A 26,481-nucleotide genomic window follows, 5' to 3' on the forward strand; every position below is an offset into this window, starting at 1 on the left:
TACATGTTTAATGCTTTTCTACCTGTCCCCAAATTAATGTAATTGGTTCAGTTTGTTTTGCTATTTTAACCTGCGTGTTGTGATCGCATTTGGTGTAGGGGGACAAAATACATTTATGCACGATAGTGCACGCGTGCAGACGGTTTGGGTTCCATGTAAGGGCTTCTATTCTATCTGTGTTGTCGTGCATAAGAACACCCCTTAGCAGTGTTATATTGGCCATATAACACCCCCCCCCCCCCCCCCCCTTGTGCCTTATTGCTTAACCTCTCTGGGATATTCGGGATGGTAGCGTCCCACCCCGCAAACAGCCAGTGAAAGTGCAGGTGCGCCAAATTCAAAACAACGAAAATCTCCTTATTAAAATTCCTCAAGCATACATGTATTTTTTTCACCATTGTAAAGATACAATTCTCGTTAATCCTGCCACAGTGTTCGATTTCAAAAAGGCTTTACAGCGAAAGCACCACAAACGATTGTTTGGTTACCACCAAGTCACAGAAAAACAGCCATTTTTCCAGCCAAAGAGAGGAGTCACAAAAAGCAGGAATATAGATAAAATGAATCACTAACCTTTGATCTTCATCAGATGACATTCATAGGACTTCATGTTACACAATACATGTATGTTTTGTTTGATAAAGTGCATATTTATATCCAAAATTCTCATTTTACATTGGCGTGTTATGTTCAGAAATTCCAAAACATGCAGTGATTTTGCAGAGAGCCACATCAATTTACAGAAATACTCATAATAAACATTGATGAACGATACAACTATTATACATGGAACTTTAGATAAGCGTCTCCTTAATGCTGTGTCAGATTTTTTTTTTAAGCACACCATGCAATAATCTGAGTACGGCGCTCAGAGACCAAAACAGCCAAAGAGAGATACACTGCTCAAAAAAATAAAGGGAACACTAAAATAACACATCCTAGATCTGAATGAATGAAATATTCTTATTAAATACTTTTTTATTTTACATAGTTGAATGTGCTGACAACGAAATCACACAAAAATTATCAATGGAAATCAAATTTATCAACACATGGAGGTCTGGATTTCAAGTCACACTCAAAATTAAAGTGGAAAACCACACTACTGGCTGCTCCAACTTTGATGTAATGTCCTTAAAACAAGTCAAAGTGAGGCTCAGTAGTGTGTGGTCTCCACGTGCCTGTATGACCTCCTTACAACGCCTGGGCATGCTCCTGATGAGGTGGCGGATGGTCTCCTGAGGGATCTCCTCCCAGACCTGGACTAAAGCATCCGCCAACTCCTGGACAGTCTGTGGATGGAGCGAGACATGATGTCCCAGATGTGCTCAATTGGATTCAGGTCTGGGGAACAGGCGGGCCAGTCCATAGCATCAATGCCTTCCTCTTGCAGGAACTGCTGACACACTCCAGCCACATGAGGTCTAGCATTGTCTTGCATTAGGAGGAACCCAGGGCCAACCGCACCAGCATATGGTCTCACAAGGGTTCTGAGGATCTCATCTCGGTACCTAATGGCAGTCAGGCTACCTCTGGCGAGCACATGGAGGGCTGTGCGGCCCCCCAAAGAAATGCCACCCCACACCATGACTGACCCACCACCAAACCGGTCATGCTGGAGGATGTTGCAGGCAGCGGAACGTTCTCCACGGCGTCTCCAGACTGTCACATCTGTCTCATGTGCTCAGTGTGAACCTGCTTTCATCTGTGAAGAGCACAGGGTGCCAGTGGCGAATGAATTTGCCAATCTTGGTGTTCTCTGGCAAATGAAAAACGTCCTGCACGGTGTTGGGCTGTAAGCACAACCCCCACCTGTGGACGTCGGGCCCTCATACCACCCTCATGGAGTCTGTTTCTGACCGTTTGAGCAGACACATGCACATTTGTGGCCTGCTGAAGGTAATTTTGCAGGGCTCTGGCAGTGCTCTTCCCTCACTTCCTTGCACAAAGGCGGAGGTAGCGGTCCTGCTGCTGGGCTGTTGCCCTCTTACGGCCTCCTACACGTCTCCTGATGTACTGGCCTGTCCTGGTAGCGCCTCCATGCTCTGGACACTAAGCTGACAGACACAGCAAACCTTCTTGCCACAGCTCGCATTGATGTGCCATCCTGGATGAGCTGCACTACCTGAGCCACTTGTGTGGGTTGTAGACTCCGTCTCATGCTACCACTAGAGTGAAAGCACCGCCAGCATTCAAAAGTGACCAAAACATCAGCCAGGAAGCATAGGAACTGAGAAGTGGTCTGTGGTTATCACCTGCAGAACCACTCCTTTATTGGGGGTGTCTTGCTAATTGCCTATAATTTCCACCTGCTGTCTATTCCATTTCCACAACAGCATGTGAAATTTATTGCCAATCAGTGTTGCTTCCTACGTGGACAGTTTGATTTCACAGAAGTGTGATTGACTTGGCGTTACATTGTGTTGTTTAAGTGTTCCCTTTATTTTTTTGAGCTATATATATATATATATATATATATATATATATATATATATATATATATATATATATATATATATATATATATATGTATGTATATGTATATGTATGTTTGATAAAGTTCATAATTTATGTCCAAATACCTTCTTTTGTTAGGACGTTTGGTAAACCAAATGCAAACGCGCGTGCAAGTCCAGCTGAAAGGTCGGACGAAAAGTCCAAAAAGTAATATTACAGGTCGTAGAAACATGTCAAAAGAAGTATAGAATCAATCTTTAGGATGTTTTTATCATAAATCTTCAATAATGTTCCAACTGGAGAATTTCTTTGTCTGTAGAAAAGCAATGGAACGCAAGCTAACTTTCACATGACCGCGTGTCACGAGCTCGTGGCAATCTGCCAGACACCTGACTCAATCCCCTCTCATTCGCCCCCATTCACAGTAGAAGCCTCAAACAAGGTTCTAAAGACTGTTAACATCTAGTGGAAGCATTAGGAAGTGCAAAATGACCCCACAGACACGGTATATTGGAATGGCAATGAGTTGAAAAACTACAAACCTCAGATTTCCCACTTCCTGGTTGGATTTTTCTCAGGTTTTCGCCTGCCATATGAGTTTTTTTATACTCAGACATCATTCAAACAGTTTTAGAAACTTGAGTATTTTCTTTCCAAATGTTCTAATTATATGCATATTCTAGCTTTTATGGCTGAGTAGCTGGCAGTTTACTCTGGGCACCTTATTCATCCAAGCTACTCAATACTGCCCCAGTCACCAAGAAGTTAAGTACGGGTCTACCATATGCCACAGCATGTCACTTCTGCTGCTAAGACGCTATTCCATTTGTTTATGTTTCTCTCTTCTCCAAGGAGCACTTAGTTGGCCTGAGCAACCAGGGGTTGGAGAGTGGAGCTGAACCCCTGCTGGTCAAAGACCAGACCAAGATCAACAGACTTGAGAAACAAGCAGAGGAATTTTTTAATGCAGTCCTCTACAAAAAAGGTAGGTCTTTACTTACGAAGAACTATATTTGTTACAGCAATTTCTGTAAGATTGTGTAGCGACAGGAATATCTAACAGGACCATGTGTGCTCTTAGTTACATTTGAGAAACTGTTGCTATGGTTGATGGCTTTCGCTCACGGGCTTAGGGTCAACCGTCTCTACAGATGTCTTTATAATGTTATTGTTCCCTGTCCCTCCCTCAGATGTGCCCAGCTTCTCAGACCCGCACATTCCAGGAGTGGCTCTGGACATAATGCAGAGGATGATCCGCCAGTTCGCTGCAGAATATACCTCAAAAAGTAGTTCCTCTACTCCGGACAGCCGCTACACTCCCAGGCCTGGTCCCCACCCAGACCAAAGCCTGCCTCCTCCCCCCTCGCTGCCCACGGTGCCCCCAGCTGCCAGCCCTGGTGGTACTGCTACCCACTCCGTACCCAGCCAGAACCCCGTCCTCTCCAAGCTGCTGATGGCCGACCAGGACTTGCCTCTCGACCTCACTGTCAAGAAGCCTCTGCCACAGCCTGTAGAACAAGGTAGCAGCAGATGCACTAGTGCTGGTAGTAGACTGACCGAGCAGACACACTTGTACTGGTAATATATTTGATGTAAAGTAACCTCTTCCTAACTTTCAAGAGGTTCCCGCCACAGCCTGCAGAACAAGGTACCAGCAGATTCACTACACTACTGTACTGCACACTAGGGTTGAATGATGGGAACCTGGTTACTGAGATTTATTGGAATTTACCACCCAAAACCACTCCTTTTTCCCCAGGATAAGTAACTGCCAGATACTGGTAAATTATAATAAATGATTTTTATGAACAGCATGGCGTGAAATGGAACTGTTAAATTATATGCAATGTCTTAATCTGGCTTCTCTATATTCTCTGCATGATGAACCATCAACCCTCAGTGTGGGGACAGACAGCCCATCTCAGTATGGAGCGCAGTTCACAATGCATGTAGACTTATCATCTCACCATGCTAACTTTTTTCCCCCTTCTGACAGGTACATTTGCTGCAGCATAGCCTATGATGCAGTAACATTTATAGACCAAATGTGCATCTAATTTACCATCTCCATCTGGCTTTTGAGGGTCACCTTGTTTTTTCATTGTAAAGATTATTTTTTAATTGCAGAGTTTTTAAACAGACTATCACTCTAATATTGTTGTTTAAATCAGTGCATGTGCAAACACTATCTTTCTCTCTCTCCAACTCTATTCAAATTGCAAATAGATAACATACAAATCTAGAACAGGGTTATGTATGTAATGTATGTATGTATGCATAGCCCTATATATTGATGTCCTAGCCTACCTCTTTCATATTTACATTCACTGCTGTATTAGTCTTATATTTACATAATTAATGATGGGGAATGCATAATAAGCTTATAGATTATGTCTCTTGCTCAATACACAAGGACCTGTTCTCCGCTGGCCTCTCCTTAAAAACCTCTCCTTAGCTCTTGGAGTCCCAAGTAGGAAAAGCTAGACTAGAATAGCTTGCTGGACATAATTTATTTTAGCGTTATACCAATAGACTATTCGAAGAGGGGCGCAAGCTCTTTTTTTGTTTGTTGCTGAATGTTAAATTCAGCAGCCAATAGAACTCTCGGGTACTTTGAAAGAAGAGTGAACACGCGATGGCGGTAGGCTACAGCAGTTATTCATTCAGAACCAGAACCATTCAATCTTGAAGAGACGTGAAAGCCTTCTGCATCTAATTCTAGTCCTATATTATTCAAGGATGTCATTAGCATGATGAAGATAAATGAAATAAGTTTTGTTGTCCTTGACTGTTAACTTAGCGAGGAAGGAATTAAGCGAAAGAGGAAGACTAATAACATTAGGGGAAATATTATGAAAGCTACATATGCGTCAGCATACTCAATATAGAAATGGGCCACATTTTTATATTTCAAAATGTGCTCGCCTACAGGCTACATTTAACTTTGTAGGCAGCATGTGCTGCACCATAATCCCATGTTCATAATCACATATCATGGTTTGAATGATGTGCGTAATTCCAGTCCATGTAATACAGTTCACACTCAAAAAGATTAGCTTAATGGAGCTAGTTTAATTTATTTACCCAAGAGAGCATATACAGCTGAATTCGGAAGTTTACATACACCTTAGCCAAATACATTTCAACTCAGTTTTTCACAATTACTAACATTTAATCCTAGTAAAAATTCCCTGTCTTAGGTCAATTAGGATCACCACTTTATTTTAAGAATGTGAAATGTCCGTAGAATAGTAGAGAATTATTTATTTTAGCTTTTTTCTTTCATCACATTCCCAGTGGGTCAGAAGTTTACATACACTCAATTAGTATTTGGTAGCATTGCCTTTAAATTGTTTAACTTGGGTCAAACGTTTCAGATAGCCTTCCACAAGCTTCCCACAATAATTTGGGTGAATTTTGGCCCATTCCTCCTGACAGGGCTGGTGTAATTGAGTCAGGTTTGTAGGCCTCCTTGCTCGCACAGGCTTTTTCAGTTCTGCCTACAAATTTTCAATAGGATTGAGGTCAGGGCTTTGTGATGGCCACTCCAATACCTTGACTTGGTTGTTCTTAAGCCATTTTGCCACAACTTTGGAAGTATGCTTGGGGTCCTTCTCCATTTGCAAGACCCATTTGCGGCCAAGCTTTAACTTCCTGACTGATGTCTTGAGATGTTGCTTCAATATATCCACATATATCCATCCCCACAACATGATGCTGCCACCACCGTGCTCCACGGTTGGGATGGTGTTCTTCGGCTTGCAAGCCTCCCCCTTTTTCCTTCAAACATATTGATGGTCATTATGGCCAAACAGTTCTATTTTTGTTTCATCAGGCCAGAGGACATTTCTCCAAAAAGTACGATCTTTGTCCCCATGTGCATTTGCAAACCGTAGTCTGGCTTTTTTATGGCGGTTTTGGAGCAGTGGCTTCTTCCTTGCTTAGCGGCCTTTCAGATTATGTCGATATAGGACTCATTTTACTGTGGATATAGATACTTTTATACTGGTTTCCTCAAGCATCTTCACAAGGTCCTTTGCTGTTATTCTGGGATTGATTTTGCTCTTTTCACACCAAGGTACGCTCATCTCTAAGAGACAGAACGCGTCTCTTTCCTGAACGGTATGACGGCTTCATGGTCCCATGGGGTTTATACTTGCGTACTATTGTTTGTACAGATGAGCGTGGTATCTTCAGGCATTTGGAAATTGCTCTCAAGGATGAACCAGACTTGTGGAGGTCTACAATTTTTTTCTTGGCTGATTTCTTTTGATTTTCCCACAATGTCAAGCAAAGAGGCGTGGAGTTTGAAGGTAGACCTTGAAATACATCCACAGATACACCTCCAATTGACTCAATGATGTCAATTAGCCTATCAGAAGCTTCTAAAGCCACAACCTAATTTTCTAGAATTTTCCAAGCTGTTTAAAGGCACAGTCAACTTAGTGTATGTAAACTTCTGACCCACTACAGTGAGTTATGTGAAATAATCTGTCTGTTAACAATTGTTGGAAATATAACTTGTCATACACAAAGTAGATGTCCTAACCTACTTGCCAAAACGCTAGTTTGTTTACAAGAAATTTGTGGAATGGTTGAAAAACGAGTTTTAATGACTCCAACCTCGGTGTATGTTACCTTCCAACTTCAACTGTAGCTAGCTACATCTATGGGTTTTTATGTTATCCTGTCGTGCAGTAGCCTATTTCATATATTTATTCGTTAACAGCACGAACATTTGGCCTTTTTTGGGCTTGGGCTCATTAAATGTCGTTAATGTACGGCTCATAAAATATATGACATATTTAGCTTATCAGGCTGAGGTAGCATCAGGTTTGAGTTTTCATGCTGATCAAAGTATATTTCAATGCTTTATAATGCTTTTGAAAGACCCTTCCGGTTTTGGCGGGAAATGCTGGGTTACCCGGGAGAAAGGGATTTATTCTTGGGATGGAACGTTTTGTAAAATACTGGGAATATATTAAATCCTTTTGCTCACGTGCTGCGCTAATCCTTGTGTCCTGTACCTAGATGGAGTCCTGGACCTGTCACTCAAAAAGGGACGGGCCAAAAGCAGCACTCCATCGCTCCGCAGCCCACATCTTTCCCAGACGTCCACTCTTAAAGGGTAAGACCAACTTTCTGTTTCTACTTCCTGTAAGGCTTTACCATAGCTCACTCCCCAACCTGTTCAAACAACCGTTTATAATAACCTGTAGGAGCTCATGAAGCGATGGTCACCAACTCTGGTCCTGCGGAGATGCATGGTGTGCCTGTTGATTTGACTGTGACATTAGTGGTTTCACATGTGCATCTTCAAGAAGGACATCTTGAAGGAAATACTTTGGTATCAGGAGACATTATATTATTATTATTATTATTATTGTATTCCTTTTAAATACACAATAAGATGTAGTTAAGATTCCAAAAGATTTTTAGAAATAAGCAAAATAATCTGAATAAACCCCTAACCAGTAGAGCTTTCCGTTCTACTAATTACACTGCATGGTGTTCAATGGTTTACATTGACCTTCATTTCAAGGTCAAAAATAATGTAAAATCTCTAATCCAGTAAACTCTTGTGTTTTGCCCTAGGGCAATGCCTCATGATATCATCACACCGCGGTATGGATGTTAGTGCATTTGAAGTGGAACACAGCGGAATTCATTTTTAATTTGGATTAATTAAGCAACAGTTTCTCCGCTCTCTAGCTACACTCCTCTCTTTAGAGCGAGTGAAGGAAGGGAAGGACACGAGGGGGGGGGGGAGGGGGGTGAAGGAGGTAAAGGACACGAGGGGGAGGGAGGGAAGGGAGGGGGGTGAAGGAAGGGAAGGACGCGGAGGGAAGGGAAGGAAGGGGGGGCTGGTGAGTGAAGGGAGGGTGCGAGTGAAGTTAGGGGGAGTGAGGAAGGAAACAAGGGTGGGTGAGGGAGTGAGTGAAGGGAGGGGGGAGTGAGTGTGAGGGAGGGAGTGAGTGAAGGGAGGGTGGGTGAGTGAGGGAGGGAGGGGAGTGAGGAAGGAAGGTGGAGGGAAGGAAGCAAGCAAGGGTGGGTGAGTGAAGGGAGGGGGGAGTGAGTGAAGGAAGAGAGCCAGCTGCTTGTGGTAAAGCTGTTCAGAATGTACAGCTCTGTATGCAGAGATCCACAGATGTATAGGTCCATATATCTACTATCTACCAATCTCTCTCCTCTCTCTGTCTCCCCCCTTTTCTCTCTCTGAAATGATATTTCAAAGCTGAGGTGAGATGGAGAACTGATTTGAAGGTGGAGGGAATATTTAGAAGTGCAAAAAAAAGCAGACACCTGTCAAGTCATAATATATTGGTTTATGCCTGCTAGTGCATTAGCAACAGTAAAGCGCATGCTTATTTTATTTGCCTCGGTGTCCGTCATTATTTCCTCTCATCACAAATCAATCATTCACCCATCAATTTAATGTAATCATGTTCACTCAATAAGACCTGATGATTTTCTATGTTCTGTCACACATTCTGTGTGTGCCTTGAGTGCTGACCTGGCAGACAAGTATTTCAGATGTTTTTCTTAGTAACAGTATTTGTCAGGTTGATATTGTGAGTGTTTATGTACAGTAAGTAGCCCTATAACATCCCATACTGATGGCTTACTCTTTTATTGCTGTGCTTGTTCAGTGGTAACGTCACTCGCTAAGGGCTATCACTACGTTAGCATTAGTCATTTGGCAACACGGTCATCGTGCCCTGCTCTGTTATTAAATGCCTGACTGCCTTGCTGCAATGACCAACATGCCCCCCTCCCCCCTGAGCTATATGGACAGGACTAATGACCAACATGCCCTCCCCCCTGAGCTATATGGACAGGACTAATGACCAACATGCCCCCCTCCCCCCTGAGCTATATGGACAGGACTAATGACCAACATGCCCCCCTCCCCCCTGAGCTATATGGACAGGACTAATGACCAACATGCCCTCCTCCCTCCCTCCTGACATATATTGACAGCACGAATGACCAACATGCCCCCCCTCCTCCCTCCTGAGCTATATGGACAGGACTAATGACCAACATCCCCCTCTCCCCCCTGAGCTATATGGACAGGACTAATGACCAACATGCCCTCCTCTCTCCCCCCCTCCCCCCTGAGCTATATGGACAGGACTAATGACCAACATGCCCTCCTCCCTCCCCCCTGAGCTATATGGACAGGACTAATGACCAACATGCCCTCCTCCCTCCCCCTGAGCTATATGGACAGGACTAATGACCAACATGCCCCTCTCCCCCCTGAGCTATATGGACAGGACTAATGACCAACATGCCCTCCTCCCTCCCCCCTGAACTATATGGACAGGACTAATGACCAACATGCCCCCCTCCCCCCTGAGCTATATGGACAGGACTAATGACCAACATGCCCTCCTCCCTCCCTCCTGACATATATTGACAGCACGAATGACCAACATGGCTCCTCCCCCCTGAGCTATATGGACAGGACTAATGACCAACATGCCCCCTTCCCCCCTGAGCTATATGGACAGGACTAATGACCAACATGCCCTCCTTTCTCCCCCCTGAGCTATATGGACAGGACTAATGACCAACATGCCCTCCTCCCTCCCCCCTGAGCTATATGGACAGGACTAATGACCAACATGCCCCCTCCCCCCTGAGCTATATGGACAGGACTAATGACCAACATGCCCTCCTCCCTCCCTCCTCCCCCCTGAGCTATATGGACAGGACTAATGACCAACATGCCCTCCTCCCTCCCCCCTGAGCTATATGGACAGGACTAATGACCAGCATGCCCCCCTCCCCCCTGAGCTATATGGACAGGACTAATGACCAGCATGCCCCCCTCCTCCCTGAGCTATATGGACAGGACTAATGACCAACATGCCCCCCTCCCCCCTGAGCTATATGGACAGGACTAATGACCAACATGCCCCCCTCCCCCCTGAGCTATATGGACAGGACTAATGACCAACATGCCCTCCTCCCCCCTGAGCTATATGGACAGGACTAATGACCAACATGCCCCCTTCCCCCCTGAGCTATATGGACAGGACTAATGACCAACATGCCCTCCTTTCTCCCCCCTGAGCTATATGGACAGGACTAATGACCAACATGCCCCCCTCCCCCCTGAGCTATATGGACAGGACTAATGACCAACATGCCCCCTTCCCCCCTGAGCTATATGGACAGGACTAATGACCAACATGCCCTCCTTTCTCCCCCCTGAGCTATATGGACAGGACTAATGACCAACATGCCCCCCTCCCCCCTGAGCTATATGGACAGGACTAATGACCAACATGCCCCCCTCCCCCCTGAGCTATATGGACAGGACTAATGACCAACATGCCCCCCTCCCCCCTGAGCTATATGGACAGGACTAATGACCAACATGCCCTCCTCCCCCCTGAGCTATATGGACAGGACTAATGACCAACATGCCCTCCTCCCCCCTGAGCTATATGGACAGGACTAATGACCAACATGCCCCCCTCCCCCCTGAGCTATATGGACAGGACTAATGACCAACATGCCCCCCTCCCCCCTGAGCTATATGGACAGGACTAATGACCAACATGCCCTCCTCCCCCCTGAGCTATATGGACAGGACTAATGACCAACATGCCCCCCTCCCCCCTGAGCTATATGGACAGGACTAATGACCAGCATGCCCCCCTCCCCCCTGAGCTATATGGACAGGACTAATGACCAGCATGCCCCCCTCCCCCTGAGCTATATGGACAGGACTAATGACCAGCATGCCCCCCTCCCCCCTGAGCTATATGGACAGGACTAATGACCAGCATGCCCCCCTCCCCCCTGAGCTATATGGACAGGACTAATGACCAACATGCCCTCCTCACTCTCCTGCCCTATCTGAACAGAGCTGGACATTATTAACTTTTTTTTTAGATTTCATATTTTTCTTTTGATTTTCTTTTTCCTGCATATCCTTTTTTAAAATTGTTTTCTTATTGTTATGTTAACTGACGCATAATTTGTAATAAAATGCGAAGACAAAATAAACAAATTCCCAAACCTTGAGCCTTTTTTGTTCTTAAAAGTAGCACACTCATGGACGTATATATTTTCTAATATGATGTTACCTAAGCAACCAATAAAGGAGTGGCCTCATCTTCCCTCCCCCAACCCATCCTCCCCTAGAGAGAGAAACATTAAAGCACTGTGCAAGCTCTGCTTACACCCAATTTCCTTCCATCCAATCAGGCGTTCCCTGAGTGCTGACGGACAGGCCGGGCTGCCTATGTGGAGCCTGCAGGATGGGAGGAGGGAGAATTTCAGCCACTCTGTCCCTTTAAAGCCCCCCTCACCTCTCTGTCACGCCCTGCACATCAAACAGGAAGTGAACCTATATTCCAGCCCAGAGTTGTCTCCCAACCAGAACCAGATGTCCAGACCCTTCGACCACCTCTCTCTCCTTTCCAGGTACGGCTCTCCGTCCTGGGCCTCCAAGACCCACTTTGGAGCCCTCCTGAAGCTCCGGGCCAACAGCAGAGCTGGAGACCACCTCAAAGACCTACCCAGCTTGCTGGAGGCTGCAGGGCTCTTCACCAAGTCGCCCTCCTGTGGGAAGGCAATCATCCAGGAGGCCCCCAGAGACCCGGGCCTCTCTCTTTCCCACTCCCCGACCGTTGACCTCAAAATCCCCCAGGTGAGAGGCCTTGGAGGCCTGGGGATGGACTTCTGCTTGGGCTCCCTGAGCTCTGATCCCTACAGACTCCCCAGCCACCACTGTGAGAACAGCCTGGGGAAGAGGCAGAGGTCCATCCTGCCCAAACACAGCCGCCTGGGAAGCAGTGGAGGAGAGAAGGAGTACTGGGCTTCATCCGATACAGACCGCCCTGCCTCTGGGGGGCAGTATCCTACCTCTGACCCCGAGGCAGACCTCAGCAACATGCATCTGAGGAAAAAGAGGGGACGATACCGACAGTACAACGCAGAGCTGCTAGAGGAAGCTATTGGAGTGGTGATGGAGGGGAAGATGAGCGTGTCCAAGGCTCAGACCGTCTACGGGATCCCTCACAGCACGCTGGAGTATAAAGTCAAGGAGCGCCTTGGCACCCTGAAACATCCACCCAAGAAGAAGCTGAAGCTGATGAGCCACATGGAGGAACCGGAGGATACGGAGGCCCCAGAGAGCCAAGAAGCTCTGTATGCGACCATGGACCTTCAGTCTGTGTCAGCATCTGGAGAGAACGGCAGGCAGCTGCTCAGTACACGCCTCTCCCCAGACGAATAAAGTCACGATTGAAAGAGATTCAGTACTTGATGATATGTGATGTTTTTTCCCAGACCAGGTAATGGTTTGCATTTGCCAGGCAGTGGCAATGACAGAAGAGTCTATCAGGGGCGGCTGCTGAGGGGAGGATGGCTCATAATAATGTTTGGAACAGAGCAAATGAAATGGCATCAAACCATGTGTTTGATAACGTTCCGCTCCAGCCATTACCACAAGCCTGTCCTCCCCAATTAGGGTGCCACCAACCTCCTGTGGACTCTATATAGCTAGTACACAATTGATCAGTTAGGTATGTTGATTTATTCCAAATGTACTTCTACTTACTGTGATCAACCCCGTGAATCAATCTGACCTATTCATCTTAACTCTTTAATTGTTTCAACATGTTTGGTAAGCCTATAAGTAGCTGTTGTCTAAATCAATCAAAACTAAATTGTCTCTGCCCCTCGACGTTGTCCTAGACATTGTTGAAACACTCCATATTTGAAATATGTTTTGGCAGTGTTTTATGAAGCTTGTTTGTGCTGTATAAGGATATCAAACAATATTTTAACGGTTCATCCTGAAACTGCTTTAGATACGGTGCTAACATAATCTAATATTTTTACTATTTGACTAATATAATGTGTGATGTGTTGGCAAAATTGCAATTGGACCAAGCCCAATTGTCTTCAGAGTTCTATATTGATCAGTGGCGCCCCTTACTGTCTTCTAGGAGTACTCTAGTTATTACAGCACTTCGGGTTGAGCCAACGGCCTGCAACCCAGGTCCTGTAGAACTACAGGAAATGTATGGTCTTATTGGAGGCCAGCTGAATCAAAAGCCTGCAGACCTTGTAGCACCAAGGTTGGAGACATATGGGTTGGATTCACCAACCTCCTTTCTTTGTTTGGGTCATAATGATGACGCATGCTCAGCCCTCGACATGTAGAATCCAGGCTTATTTCTATTTGAAACTCTTCATATTTGACCACCTAAATGGGGGTTCATAATGTTTATTTTACTTTGTGAGCTTAAAGTCAAACACTGGTTGACAATCTCTTTCCCTGTCACTGTTCAGCAAATGCACACCTGAGATTGAATAGACCATACTACAGCAGAAAGAATATGTGGTTGCAAGGATGCCTGCAACTACTGAAAATATTAATGTGAGGTTGTATGTTTTTGTTTGTTGGGAGAACAGATTCCTCTGTCTGCAATTTCACCTCCTTAGTTACCAACCAAACCTCAGCTATAGACGTGTTGGCTGTTTAGCTAAAAAATCACTATAGAGAAACTGGTTTGGCCTAGATTGTTGACACGTAAACTATATTCTGTCTCACATGTGTATTGAAACGTACATTTGCACAATGAGCACTTTCCTCTGAAATACATGTCAGTTGTTGGTGAGCTAGCTTGTGAATTTTGGCTATATTAGCATAGATGTGACATCAGTCAAAACACCTCAAAACAAGACATTGTATCAAAGAGATCAAACTAGCTAAAACACACCACCCACAATTCCCCAGGTGGCAGTTTCTTGTCATTGTTGCTAGCAGTCTGGCCATCCAGAATCACACGACTTCTGCCTCATTGAAGCCTGCACATTGTTTTTGTGACGCAAGCTAACCGTTTATACTCTCCAAAAGCACGGCAGAGTTACAACCACTCAGATGTCTCTCCGCTGTGTGACTGGGACATTTCTTTACCTGTGTTTACCTGTAGCCTTCACCACAACTCAGGATAATGTTTGTGTGTGGCTGCAGTACTGTGAATGTGTATATTTCTATCTTTATCAGAAATGTATATACTATGTTAGATATCTATACACAAACATACCTCACTCAGATGTATATCTCCTACTTATTTCCATGCCTCTTGTATCTTACTCAGAATCATCTGAAAAGGGGTACATTTCATATTTTTTGTTGTCTGCGAACAGACACTTTTGGGATGTCTTACCATTGACTGATAAATATATGCACCCGACTCTTATCAGATGTTCTCACAACTTACCTTAACCGAGCATTTGTTTACCAGTTTGAGCCTCCTGGACAGTTAAAATCTGTGCGGCGCTGCAGTTAGCACAACAAACTTCAGGTGTGAAGTCGGGTAGTTCCGTTACCTCTAGTGATGACTGTCCCTGCTTAACAGAAGAAGACAAGGACAAGGGACAGGTGGAAATGTTTGTTCTTAAAACAAAAAAAAAAAATCTTACCTATGTATTTAAAGATTGGTTTTATTCACGTGTTAGATTGCAGCTTTAAGGTGCAGTAAATTGATGAGTCTCAACGGTTTCAAAGGTTTCGCCACGTGGCGCATAGCGCTAAGGAAATTCTTTGGAGAAGTGTAGAATATGCTGAAGCCCATTGCAGTTTAAACATCGTGATGTTTTTAGAAAACATTCAATGGATGCCGTATTTGCTCCTCCTTGATAATAACGACCAATAACAATTTATGGAAATCTCAGAATTGTACACAATGTTTACTTATCTCATTCTACAATCAGAACTAGAATCCAAATACTCATCGTGACTAGAACGCTCGGAAGCAGCAACATGGCGTCCCGCTGTGAATTTGGCAAAACTGCTGTGAGTACTACTTACCCTATCGACAGTTACACCTCAGGACATTTCAGAATATTAGACCAAGCCCCTATTGTCCTTGTATAAGGTTTCTATTACAGTGCTGGTTTTAATACTGTCATCAGACCGGTTGTATTTCTACAGTTCTAGGGAAATATTTATAGTTAACAAGACTGTAAGATGTTTATTTCTTACTCTTGACCCAGTAAGTTGTTATGCATCATTTTTGAGACTCATGTAAATGAAATATTTCGACAGACATTTGAGTTAAAAGTTTGCTTTTGGCCCACCGTGAACACACAGCTACAAACTCTTAGATAATTGGTCAAACTTAACTGATATCACATGAAATGCAAAAAACAGTTTTTATTTGATTTTTTTGGACAACATTACATTTCAGAATCTCTGACATTTCCTTTAGTCTTTCAGGTGTATATAAGTATAGTGAAAATAAATATAGTTGACTACTAGGTTAACTAATAAGTATGAATCTACTGTAAATGTTACTTTTTAAATGTGCAATGTATGTCAGTCAAAAACTTGTACACACCTACTCATTCAAGGGGTATTCTTTATTTTTTTACTATTTTCTACATTGTAGAATAATAGTTAAGACATCAACTATGAAATAACACACATCGAAAAATGCAGTAACCAAAAAAGCTATTTTATATTTGAGATTCTTCAAAATAGCCACCCGTTGCCTTGATGATACCTTTGCACACGCTTGGCATTCTCAACCAGCTTCAGGAGGAAGTCACCTGGAATGCATTTCAATTAACAGGGGCCTTTTAAAAAGTTAATTTGTGGAATATCTTTCTTTCTTAATGCATTCAATAATTTGTGTTGTGACAAGGTAGGGTGGGTATACAGAAGATATACCTGTTCTCAAGGCAAAGGTTTGCTTCTTTGAAGAATCTCAAATATAGAAAATATATTTTGATTCAACACCTTTTTTTCTTTTACTACATGATTCCATTTGGGTTTTGATGTCTTTGCTATTATTCTACAATTTAGATGATAGTAAAATGAAAGGAAAACCCTTGATTTGAGGTGTCAACTTTTTTGACTGGTACTGTATATGTAGAAATCTTTTGATGAACTTGCAAACCAACTGTGATAACCCTCAAGTCGAGACATATGCTTCGCAGTAGTTGCAATAGATTTTGGTTATGATTTCATTTCATTGTAATTGGTCGTCGGAAACTAATCAAGATTACGTCTTTGTTTTGAGGATGAGTCAGTTTTATTACTGGATTCGATGGGATTGACAACAAAAAGCTAAACAAATCAAAGTGAGTTACTTTTTAATCAAATTAAACAGTTGCAAGGCTTTTCTGTGTTACCATGACAATCACGGAGCCTAAGTAGTCGCTGCCATAAAATGGACATTTATAAATCCAGATACTGAGACAAGATTAGACTATTTGGAGAGAAATTCAAGGTTTTGTTTTTTTATTAGCCTTTTGCATGCGGTCCGTTCTTCCACAAAACACAAACAGTTTCCGTGTTAACACAACCCTTGTGGAACCTGTTTTAATGTTAAAATGACAGAAATCCACAGCAGCCACTCTGTTGGTTTCTGCTACCTCATCTGTAGAAAAGGATTGAACCTGCATCAAATACATCTTACTTCTTGAGGAGCAATTTCCCATAAACACAAGCGAAGGATATGGGCCAAAGCTTTTTTGCAGTATGTGTTGAACTCCGCTAGCTGTTTGTTGACTCGCTGTTTTAGATGTATGCCGTAATCTTGTTGTCAACAGTTTTGCGATTTGCTGCCCATCAGGTTAATTAAGCTACAAAATTATTTATGTATGGAGATGTGAATACCACTTGGCAAAGGTTGATATTAGCAAATATTTTCTTGGATGAGATCTATTATACAAGACTACTGAAAATTGGGTTGGTACACTTTTTGTAAATATTTCAAGGTTCTGTAAAAGTGAAATGCACCCTAATTGACTCATTCATATTTTAAAGGTGAGGGTGTTAATGTTTTTCCATCTTTGGTTGTTGGTTTTTGTCAGTGTTTCTACTAATGTGTTTTTGATTGAATAGCTTGTAGGCGTTCTTCCCAATAAGTCAGAAATGTAAATGGACCCTTCACACTCCAATGCTTCGATGAGAAGCTTTTCAGAAGCTTTTCAGAAGCTTGCACACCCTTCAGGTCAATGAGATGATGTTTCTTGACAAGATAGTTGTAGTCCTTTTGACTCCTGCAGTATTTATAAAAATAGTCTTAACACTAATTATACCAAACTATACACACAGACAGATTTTACAGATGCATTCAGAAAGAATTCAGACCCCTTGACTATTTCCACATTTTGTTATGTTACAGCCTTATTCTAAAATGGATTCAATAGTTTTTTTCCTCCAATCTGCACACAATATCCCATAATGAAAAGCAAAAACAGGTTTTTATAAATTTTTGCAAATGTATCAAAAAAACACTGAAATATCACGTTTACATAAGTATTTAGACCATTTAATCAGTACTTTGTTGAAGCACCTTTGGCAGCAATTACAGCCTCAAGTCTTCTTGGGTATGACGCTCTCATTCTTCTCTGTAGATCCTCTCAGGCTCTGTCCGGTTGGATGGGGAGCGTCACTGCACAGCTATTTTCAGGTCTCTACAGAAATGTTCGATCGGGTTCAAGTCCAGGCTCTGGCTGGGCCCACTCAAGGACATTCAGAGACTTGTCCCGAAGCCACTTCTCCATTGTCTTGGCTGTGTGCGTAGTGTCATTGTCCTGTTGGAAGGTTGATAATGGCGCCAGAGCCGTTTTACAGGCTCATAATGGCGCCAGAGCCGTTTTACAGGCTCATAGACATCAGAACAGTGCTTACTCACCTCGAACTGGATAAGTATTATTTTTTCTTTAATGAGTCCGACGCGAAGCATATACTGCTTTGTCAAGACACAGCCCAAATCCCTGTCATCCTCGTGGTGAAAAAACGGAGATAGAGGGGGAGGAGGGCGGGGTGCCTTGTAAGAATTCACCGAGTAGATAAACCACCACTACCCTCTATTATTGGCTACCGTGTCATCATTAGAAAACAAACTGGACCATCTACGATTTTTACCAGTGACACGCTCAATATGGAAGTTGTCAGATGACACGGATGCCAACCAGAAGCCATGGATTACTGGCAACATCCGCATCGAGCTAAAGACAAGAACTGCTGCTGTTTTCCAGTACGTACGCTCCTAAGAAATCCCGCTATGACCTCAGACAAACCACCAAACAAGCAAAGTGTCAATACAGGACTAAGATTGAATCCTACTACACTGGCTCAGACGCTTGTCGGATGTGGCAGGGCTTGAAAACTATTACGGACAATAAAAGGGAAACCCAACCACAAGCTGCCCAGTGACGTGATTCAACCAGATGAGCTAAATGCCTTTTATGCTCCCTCGAGGCAAGCAACACTAAAGAATGCTTGAGAGCACCAGCTGTTCCGGACAACTGTGTGATCACGCTCTTCGTAGCCAACGTGAGGAAGACCTTTTAAACAGGTCAACATTCACAAAGCCGAGGGGCCAGATGGATTACCAGGACGTGTACTCAAAGCATGCACGGACCAACTGGGAAGTGTCTTCACTGACATTTTCAACCTGTCCCTGACCAAGTCTGTAATAACCAATGGAGTCAAGTACTTTAAAGTATCTGTACTCTACTTTATATTTTAACTTTTACTTCACTACATTCCATTTTACTCCATACATTTTTCCTGATGCCCAAAATACTTTCTACATGGTGAATGCTTAGAAGGACAGGAAAATGATCTAATTCACGCACTTATTTCTCCCTCAATGCGAGAAAGACAAAGGAGCTGATTCTGGACTATAGGAAAAGGAGGGCCGATCAGGCCCCAATTAACATAAACTGGGCTGAAGTGAAGCGGGTCAACAAACTATCATGGTCCATACACACCAAGACAGTTGTGAAGGGGGCACGACAACACCTTTTCTCTCAGGAGACTGAAAAGATTTGTCATGGGTCCCCAGATCCTCAAGGTTCTATAAATGCCCCATCAAGAGCATCCTGACAGGTTGCATCACCTCCTGGTATGGCAACAGCTCGGCATCTGACCGTAAGGAACTACAGAGGGTAGTGCATACGGCCCAGCACATCACTGGGGCTTCCTGACATCCAGGACCTATACTAGGCAGTGTCCGATAAAGACCCCAAAAATTGTCAGACTCCAGTCACCTAAGTCCATAGACCGTTCTGTCTGCTACCGCACGGCATGCGGTACCGGAGCACCAAGTTTAGGACCAAAAGGCCCCTTAACAGCTTCTACCCCCCCAAGCCATAAGACTGCTGAACAATTCATCAAATGGCCAACCATTTTACATTGACCCCCCCCCCCTTTGTTTTTACACTGCTGCTACTCGCATTTATCTGTGCATAGTCACTTTACAAATTACCTCGACAAACCTGCACCCCCGAACTTTGACTCTGTACCGGTACCGCCTGTACATAGCCTCTTTATTGTTATGCAATTTATTTATTTTTGAATCGCTTTTTTATTTTCTTAACTATTTTTTGAACTGCAATGTTAAGGGCTTGCAAGGTTGTATTCGGTGCATGTGACAAATACAATTTGATTTGAATCTTGGACCCAGTCTGAAGTCCTGAGCAGGTTTTCATTGAGGATCGCTCTGTACTTTGCTCCGTTCATCTTTCCTTCGATCCTGACTAGTCTCCCAGTCCCTGCCGCTGGAAAACTCTCCACAACATGCTGCCACCACCGTGCAGGTTTCCTCCAGACGTGTCGCTTGGCATTCAGGCAAATTAGCTCAATCTTGGTATTCATCAGACCAGAGATTCTTGTTTCTCATGGTCTGAGAGTATTTTAGGTGCCTTTCGGTAAACTCCAAGCGGCCTGTCTTGCTTTTTTATCTGAGGAGTGGCTTCTGTCTGGCCACTACATAAAGGCCTGATTGGTAGAGTGCTGCAGAGATGGTTGTTGTTCCGGAAGGTTCTCCCATCTCCACAGAGTTACTCTGTAAAAACCAAGCCTGGAGCTCTGTCAGAGTGACCATCGGGTTCTTGGTCACCTCCCTGACCAAGGCCCTTCTCCCCCAATTGCTCAGTTTGGCTGGGTGGCAAGATCTAGGAAGAGTCTTGGTTGTTCCTAACTTATTCTATTTAAGATTGATGTATGCCACTGTGTTCTTGGGGACCATCAATGCTGCAGATTTTATTTTGGTCCCCTTCCCCAGATCTGTGTTAAGACACAATCCTGTCTGAGGCTTGGTTTTTGCTCTGACATGCACTGTCAACTGTGGGACTTCATATATACAGGTGTGTGCCTTTTTATAAATCATGTCCAGTCAATTGAATTTACCACAGGTGGACTCCCAAGTTGTAGAAACATCTCAAGGATGATCAATGGAAACAGGATGCACCTGAGCTCAATTTCGAGTTCCATAGCAAAGGGTCTGAATTCTTATGTAAATAGGGTATTTCTGTTTTTTAATTTTTAATTTGCAAACAATTCTAAAAATGTGTTTTCGCTTTGTCATTATGGGTTATTGTGTGTAGATTTAAGACATTTTGGAATAAGGCTGTAATGTGGAAAAAGGGAAGGGGTCTGACTATTTCCAGAATGCACATTATATTAAAACCTCATATATACACTTCTGTTAAAGTTTGGGGTCACTTAGAAATGTCCCTGTTTTTGAAAGAAAAGCCCTTTTTGACCATTTCAAATTGATCAGAAATACGGTGTAGACATTGTTAATGTTGTAAATGACTATTGTAGCTGTAAACTGGAATAAAATGGAGTAACTACATAGGCTTTCAGAGGCCCATTATCAGCAATCACTCCTGTGTTCCAATGCCACGTTGTGTTAGCCTTTTTAAAATGATAAACTTGGACTAGCTAACACAACGTGGCTTTGGAACACAGGAGTGATGGTTGCTGATAATGGCCCTCTGTAAACTTATGTACAGTGGCTTGCGTAAATACCCCCGTGGCATTTTTCCTATTTTGTTGCTTTACAACCTGGCATTCAAATGTATTTTTTGGGTGGTTTGTATCATTTGATTTACACAACATGCCTACCACTTTGAATATGAAAATTTTTAAGACAAACAACTTGACCGTGCATAACTATTCAACCCCCCCAAAGTCAATACTCTGTAGAGCCATCTTTTGCAGCAATCACAGCTGCAAGTCTCTTTAGGCATGTCTCTATAAGCTTGGCACATCTAGCCACTGGGATTTTTGCCCATTCTTCAAGGCAAATCTTCTCCAGCTCCTTCAAGTTGGATGGGTTCCGCTGGTGTACAACAATCTTTAAATCATAGCACAGATTCTCAATTGGATTGAGGTCTTGGCTTTGACTAGGCCATTCCATATGTTTCCTCTTAAACCACCCAAGTGTTGTATTAGCAGTATGCTTAGGGTCATTGTCCTGCTGGAAGGTGAACCTCCGTCCCAGTCTCAAATCTCTGGAAGACTGAAACGGGTTTCCCTCAAGAATTTCCCTGTATTTAGCGCCATCCATCATTCCTTCAATTCTGACCAGTTTCCCAGTCCCTGCCGATGGAAAAACATGGGACTGCATGATGCTACCACTACCATACTTCACTGTGGGGATGGTGTTCTCGGTGTGATGAGGTGGGGGGCTTGCGCCAGGCAAAGCATTTTCCTTGAGGGCCAAAAAGCTACATTTTAGTCTCATCTGACCAGAGTACCTTCTTCCATTTGTTTGGGGAGTCTCCCACATGCCTTTTGGTGAACACCATACGTGTTTGCTTATTTTTTTCTTTAAGCGATGGCTTTTTTCTGGCCACTTCCGTAAAGTCCAGCTCTGTGGAGTGTAAGGCTTAAAGTGGTCCTATGGACAGATACTCCAATCTCCGCTGTGGAGCTTTGCAGCTCCTTCAGGGTTATCTTTGTTGCCTCTATGATTAATTCCCTCCTTGCCTGGTCCGTGAGTTTTGGTGGGCGGCCCTCTCTTGGCAGGTTTGTTGTGTTGCCATATTCTTTCCATTTTTTAAATAATGGATTTAATGGTGCTCCGTGGGATGTTCAAAGTTTCTGATATTTTTTTATTACCCAATCCTGATCTGTACTTCTCCACAACTTTGTCCCTGATCTGTTTGGAGACCTCCTTGGTCTCCATGGTGTCGCTTGCTTAGTGGTGTTGCAGACTCTGGGGTCTTTCAGAACAGGTGTATATATATACTGAGATCATGTGACAGATCATGTGACACTTAGATTGCACACAGGTGGACTTTATTTAACTAGGTGACTTCTGAAGGTAATTGTTAGCACCAGATCTTATTTAGGGGCTTCATAGCAAAGGGGGTGAATACATATGCACGCACCACTTTTCAGTTTTATATTTATTTTTTGAAACAAGTTTTTAATTTTTTATTTCACCAATTTGGACTATTTTGTTTGTCCATTACATGAAATCCAAATGAAAATCTATTTTTAAATGACAGGTTGTACTGGAACAATGCCAAGGGGGATGAATGCTTTTGCAAGGCATTGTAGATATTCTGCCATTTCGAGTTACAGTAGTCATTTACAACATTAACAATGTCTACACTGTATTTCTTATCGATTTCATGATATTTTAATGGACAAAACATTTGCTTTTCTTTTCAAAATCAAGGAATTGTCTAAGTGACCCCAAACTTTTGAACGTGTGTGTTACTTGATACATGGTTATATTTAGCTCTTATCACAGATCCAGGGAGGTAGGCAACAGCTGATGTCAAAACTGCTTTTCTAATGATGTTTTACGATGGTATGATTCCATATGAAAGCAGTCTTCATAAAGGCCTTTGATTAAAGACTTTAAGCTGATGTGTACCTACAGTTTGGGTTGTTGTACATACACTTTGTCTACTTATTTAAAGTACTCATGTATTCATTTCTGAAGACATTAACTTCAATATACTTTTTACTTTAAAGTACCTTTTATATTTTGGGCAATGTATGAAGGAATGAGATTTTGAATTATTGTCGGTGTGGATTCAAGACACTGTTGGATATGTGGAATTGGGTTGATCCTGTAGGTGAAGGATTGGTTGAAAACACTGGTGTATGGAAGGCAAATTATTGTCACAGACAACCTTTGAGACTTGAATTCTTAGTCACCCCGGCCTTGATCTATACAATGACGTATTTAAGATTTGTGTAATGAACTCATTCATACCATGTGTTCTTAATGTTGGCTAAGTTATTTTTACTCCCTCTATGTATTATAAGGTTTAAAAAGGAGGTGTATTTCCATCTGTGTTTTTGTATGCGTTTGTGAAATATCTTGCCCTTCTGTTATTCTTGCTGCTGTTGTCTCTTGCTCTATTTCTGCTCGTCTCTCCCGTCCACTCCTTTTTGTTGAGAAAACACGTGTGAATTGTCATGTACACATATTCAGATTATTGTGGTCAGATCTTAACTTGCAATGTTGAAAGAAAAGTGGAGAGAGCGAGACATAGAAACCCTCAGGGACAAAACACACCCCTCATTCCTTCAGGTACTGTCTACACATTTAGACATAGCAGCAACTTAAAGTCCTGTAAAATAAAAAAACACACCCCTCACTCCTTCAGGTACTGTCTACACATTTAGACATAGCAGCAACTTAAAGTCCTGTAAAATAACAATAAAAAAAACACAACAATCACCAAAAAACAGGTCAGATACTAATTTAGGCTTAACAGTGTCTGTTTCAGTTGAGCTTTTTAATTGCATGTGGATTTGGGGGGGCGTGGGGGTTTCTTTGACTGAAGCTGATCCCGCAAGTGAGCCAAAAAAACATCCATTTGAACCTCTGCGTTTTTTCCTTTGTTTTTATTTTTATTTATTTAAACACAATGAATGTCAATGTAAACTCCGTTCAGGTAAGATATTAGCCAAACTGCATTAATCTCTCCTGCTCACAGTGCCTCAGACACCATAGTTATCACACTCCGTTGATAATGAACTACTGTTTAACAGAATACGTTTGAACCTACTCTCTGAGCATCTGTGGACAATGTGAATCCTGAAGACAAAACAGTGCATTTTGGTTTCTAAACTGATGTAGCTGGACAACTCGTTAGTTGAACCTTTCTTCTGAATGCAAGGTATCGTTAAAGAAACGATTCAAAAGTGGTCTTTCCGCATATGTATTGATTGAACAGCGGAAGAGATTCTGACTTGCGATTCCTTTTGTTGGGAGATTTATTTTGTTAATGTCCTCTTTGAGCAGTCCCTCCTATTCCCTCTCTCTAAACCCACTGGATTTAGAGCTGGTTTTGGTAGTCTACATGTTGCTGCTTGTCTCTACGGCTTGTAGATTAAGACTGTTCTATATGAAGTCTATCATAGCAAGTTATTCCTTTTAAAACGTTTGAAAGCAGCTCTTTTCAACCCTATACGGTGGACTAATTGTGATGACTTGCAATGCGTGGAACAATACACGTCAAACATAAAGGACTGGGAGGCTTTTCAAAAATAATTAAATACAAAATATGTAATACGTTTTATTTCCAGCTTAAGTGGACTATAAGCAATTCGGTTTCATATGAAATGCCTCGGATTCGTTAGTCTCAATGGTTAATGTATTCAGATGCTCAGATAACAGGTACACACAAACCTAACAACCTCATTTCAATAATTGCCATTTGCACAGTTTGGCAGATTTTTTTAGTTTTCTATTGTAATTTATTTCTGATTTGTTCTTTGGGGGGTACTATGTTATTAGAACTTGGCTATGGTCCAAGTGTCTTTGTAGTAGAGAGAACTTAATGATCACTAAGTTCATTTGGTTGCACTGGTAAATCTTCATTTTTTTGAATGCAATTTTGATTTGACAACTTTACTAATAAAATATGACTGCTTCTTATATGCCCCTTTATAATATTTTAACTGAAGTGGTTGATATGATCTCAATTTTGTGTATGTTGCATTGAACCCGGGGCACCAATGATTGTCTTTGTGTAAGTATAAGAATTTACTCAATGTATCCTTTAAGGAAGAAAATGCCATTTTGAAAAAGAGATGAATTCTAACAATGTAACAGGTTAAATTCACTGGACGAAATATTCACTTTTCAAAATCACCTATTCTTCTAATAAATTTTGTGTAAAATGTAATGTTCTCTGTCGTCTTTTTCAAACACTTAGCATTGGATTTTTCACAACTTTGTAATGGGCTCGATTTTCTTTTGTTTCATAAAATTAATAGATTAAATATGAATTTGATAAAATACTGTGTATCTAATTATACACTCCTACTCATTGCTGTCAAATGTCTCATTATGCCAACTCTGTGAATACTCGTATTTTGCTAAAGACATTTAACACTGCTCATGAGCTTCTCATTCCTCCCACACAGTTAGAAACCGAGGCTGGTAAATAAAGGTCATATTGTCTGACTCAGTCGTTTATTGGGTTGATATTAAGTTATATTTTTATGCAACTCGAACAATATTTCGTCCTTAACTCTTGTTAAACTCTCTGGTGTGTCAATAGTATCAAAATGTGAACATTTTCCACCAGCAATGTGGATGATAAGCCTCATGGTTCTGTCTATGAAATAATTACCTGAGAATGGTGTCACCAAGATGGACCAACAGACGGGCTTTGATGATGACCGCTGCTTCTTTCTTGTCATGGATCCATGTTCATTCTATAGATTTGATTGAATGTGTGGATATCCTGGACTGATGGAAATCCTGTCATGGACAAGTGAAATCAATACGTTTGGTGTAGGGTTTACAAAAACCGAACATGATTGAATTATGGATAAGTTACTGTTCCCCATGTTTATCCTGGCAGTTTTTTCCCCTTCACATTTATATCCATATCATTTTTCTCTTCGCATGTAACCCAGCCCAGTATGTTGCATTTTCATGATGGCATTTCTTTCTGAACTATAGAAAAATAATTCATTTAGATGGGTGCTGTGAATACTTTATTCATCTTCATAGGGAAAGTGATTTAAGAAGCTGCCATACAGCAGGATAAATGCATTAAGTACCTACAGCTAGGGTTGGGCGTTATTCACATTTTCATACCTTCATATCATGCCTGTGCCATCCTTGGTTACACCGTATTACCGGTGGTATATACAAGGGGCGCCATTTTTTTTTAAACAAAAAGAAGGCCCAAAAAACGTAATTTAATTAATACTAAGGAATTCCCATAGCGGATGCTAGGTAAATGCTAACGAGCGCATGC

The 26,481-nt window shown here is 42.4% G+C and overlaps 1 protein-coding gene across 2 annotated transcripts in view; it reads left to right on the forward strand.

Moving 5' to 3' along the window:
* LOC139376908 (ligand-dependent corepressor-like) overlaps nt 1-26,481 on the forward strand; it is a 65,218-nt gene that overhangs the window by 26,940 nt on the left and 11,797 nt on the right. The window contains exons 4-7 of one of the 2 annotated variants that reach the window (XM_071119902.1): nt 3,310-3,442; nt 3,648-3,977; nt 7,489-7,585; nt 11,683-14,907. In XM_071119902.1, coding sequence (XP_070976003.1) covers nt 3,310-3,442; nt 3,648-3,977; nt 7,489-7,585; nt 11,683-12,715 — 1,593 coding nt within the window. In that variant the 3' untranslated portion in view covers nt 12,716-14,907. Of the gene's footprint in view, nt 1-3,309; nt 3,443-3,647; nt 3,978-7,488; nt 7,586-11,682; nt 14,908-26,481 lie in introns of those variants that run through there. The other variant, XM_071119901.1, reaches the window with a different exon arrangement.

This window comes from Oncorhynchus clarkii, chromosome 20, assembly GCF_045791955.1.
Source record: "Oncorhynchus clarkii lewisi isolate Uvic-CL-2024 chromosome 20, UVic_Ocla_1.0, whole genome shotgun sequence".
Lineage (NCBI taxonomy): Eukaryota > Metazoa > Chordata > Actinopteri > Salmoniformes > Salmonidae > Oncorhynchus > Oncorhynchus clarkii.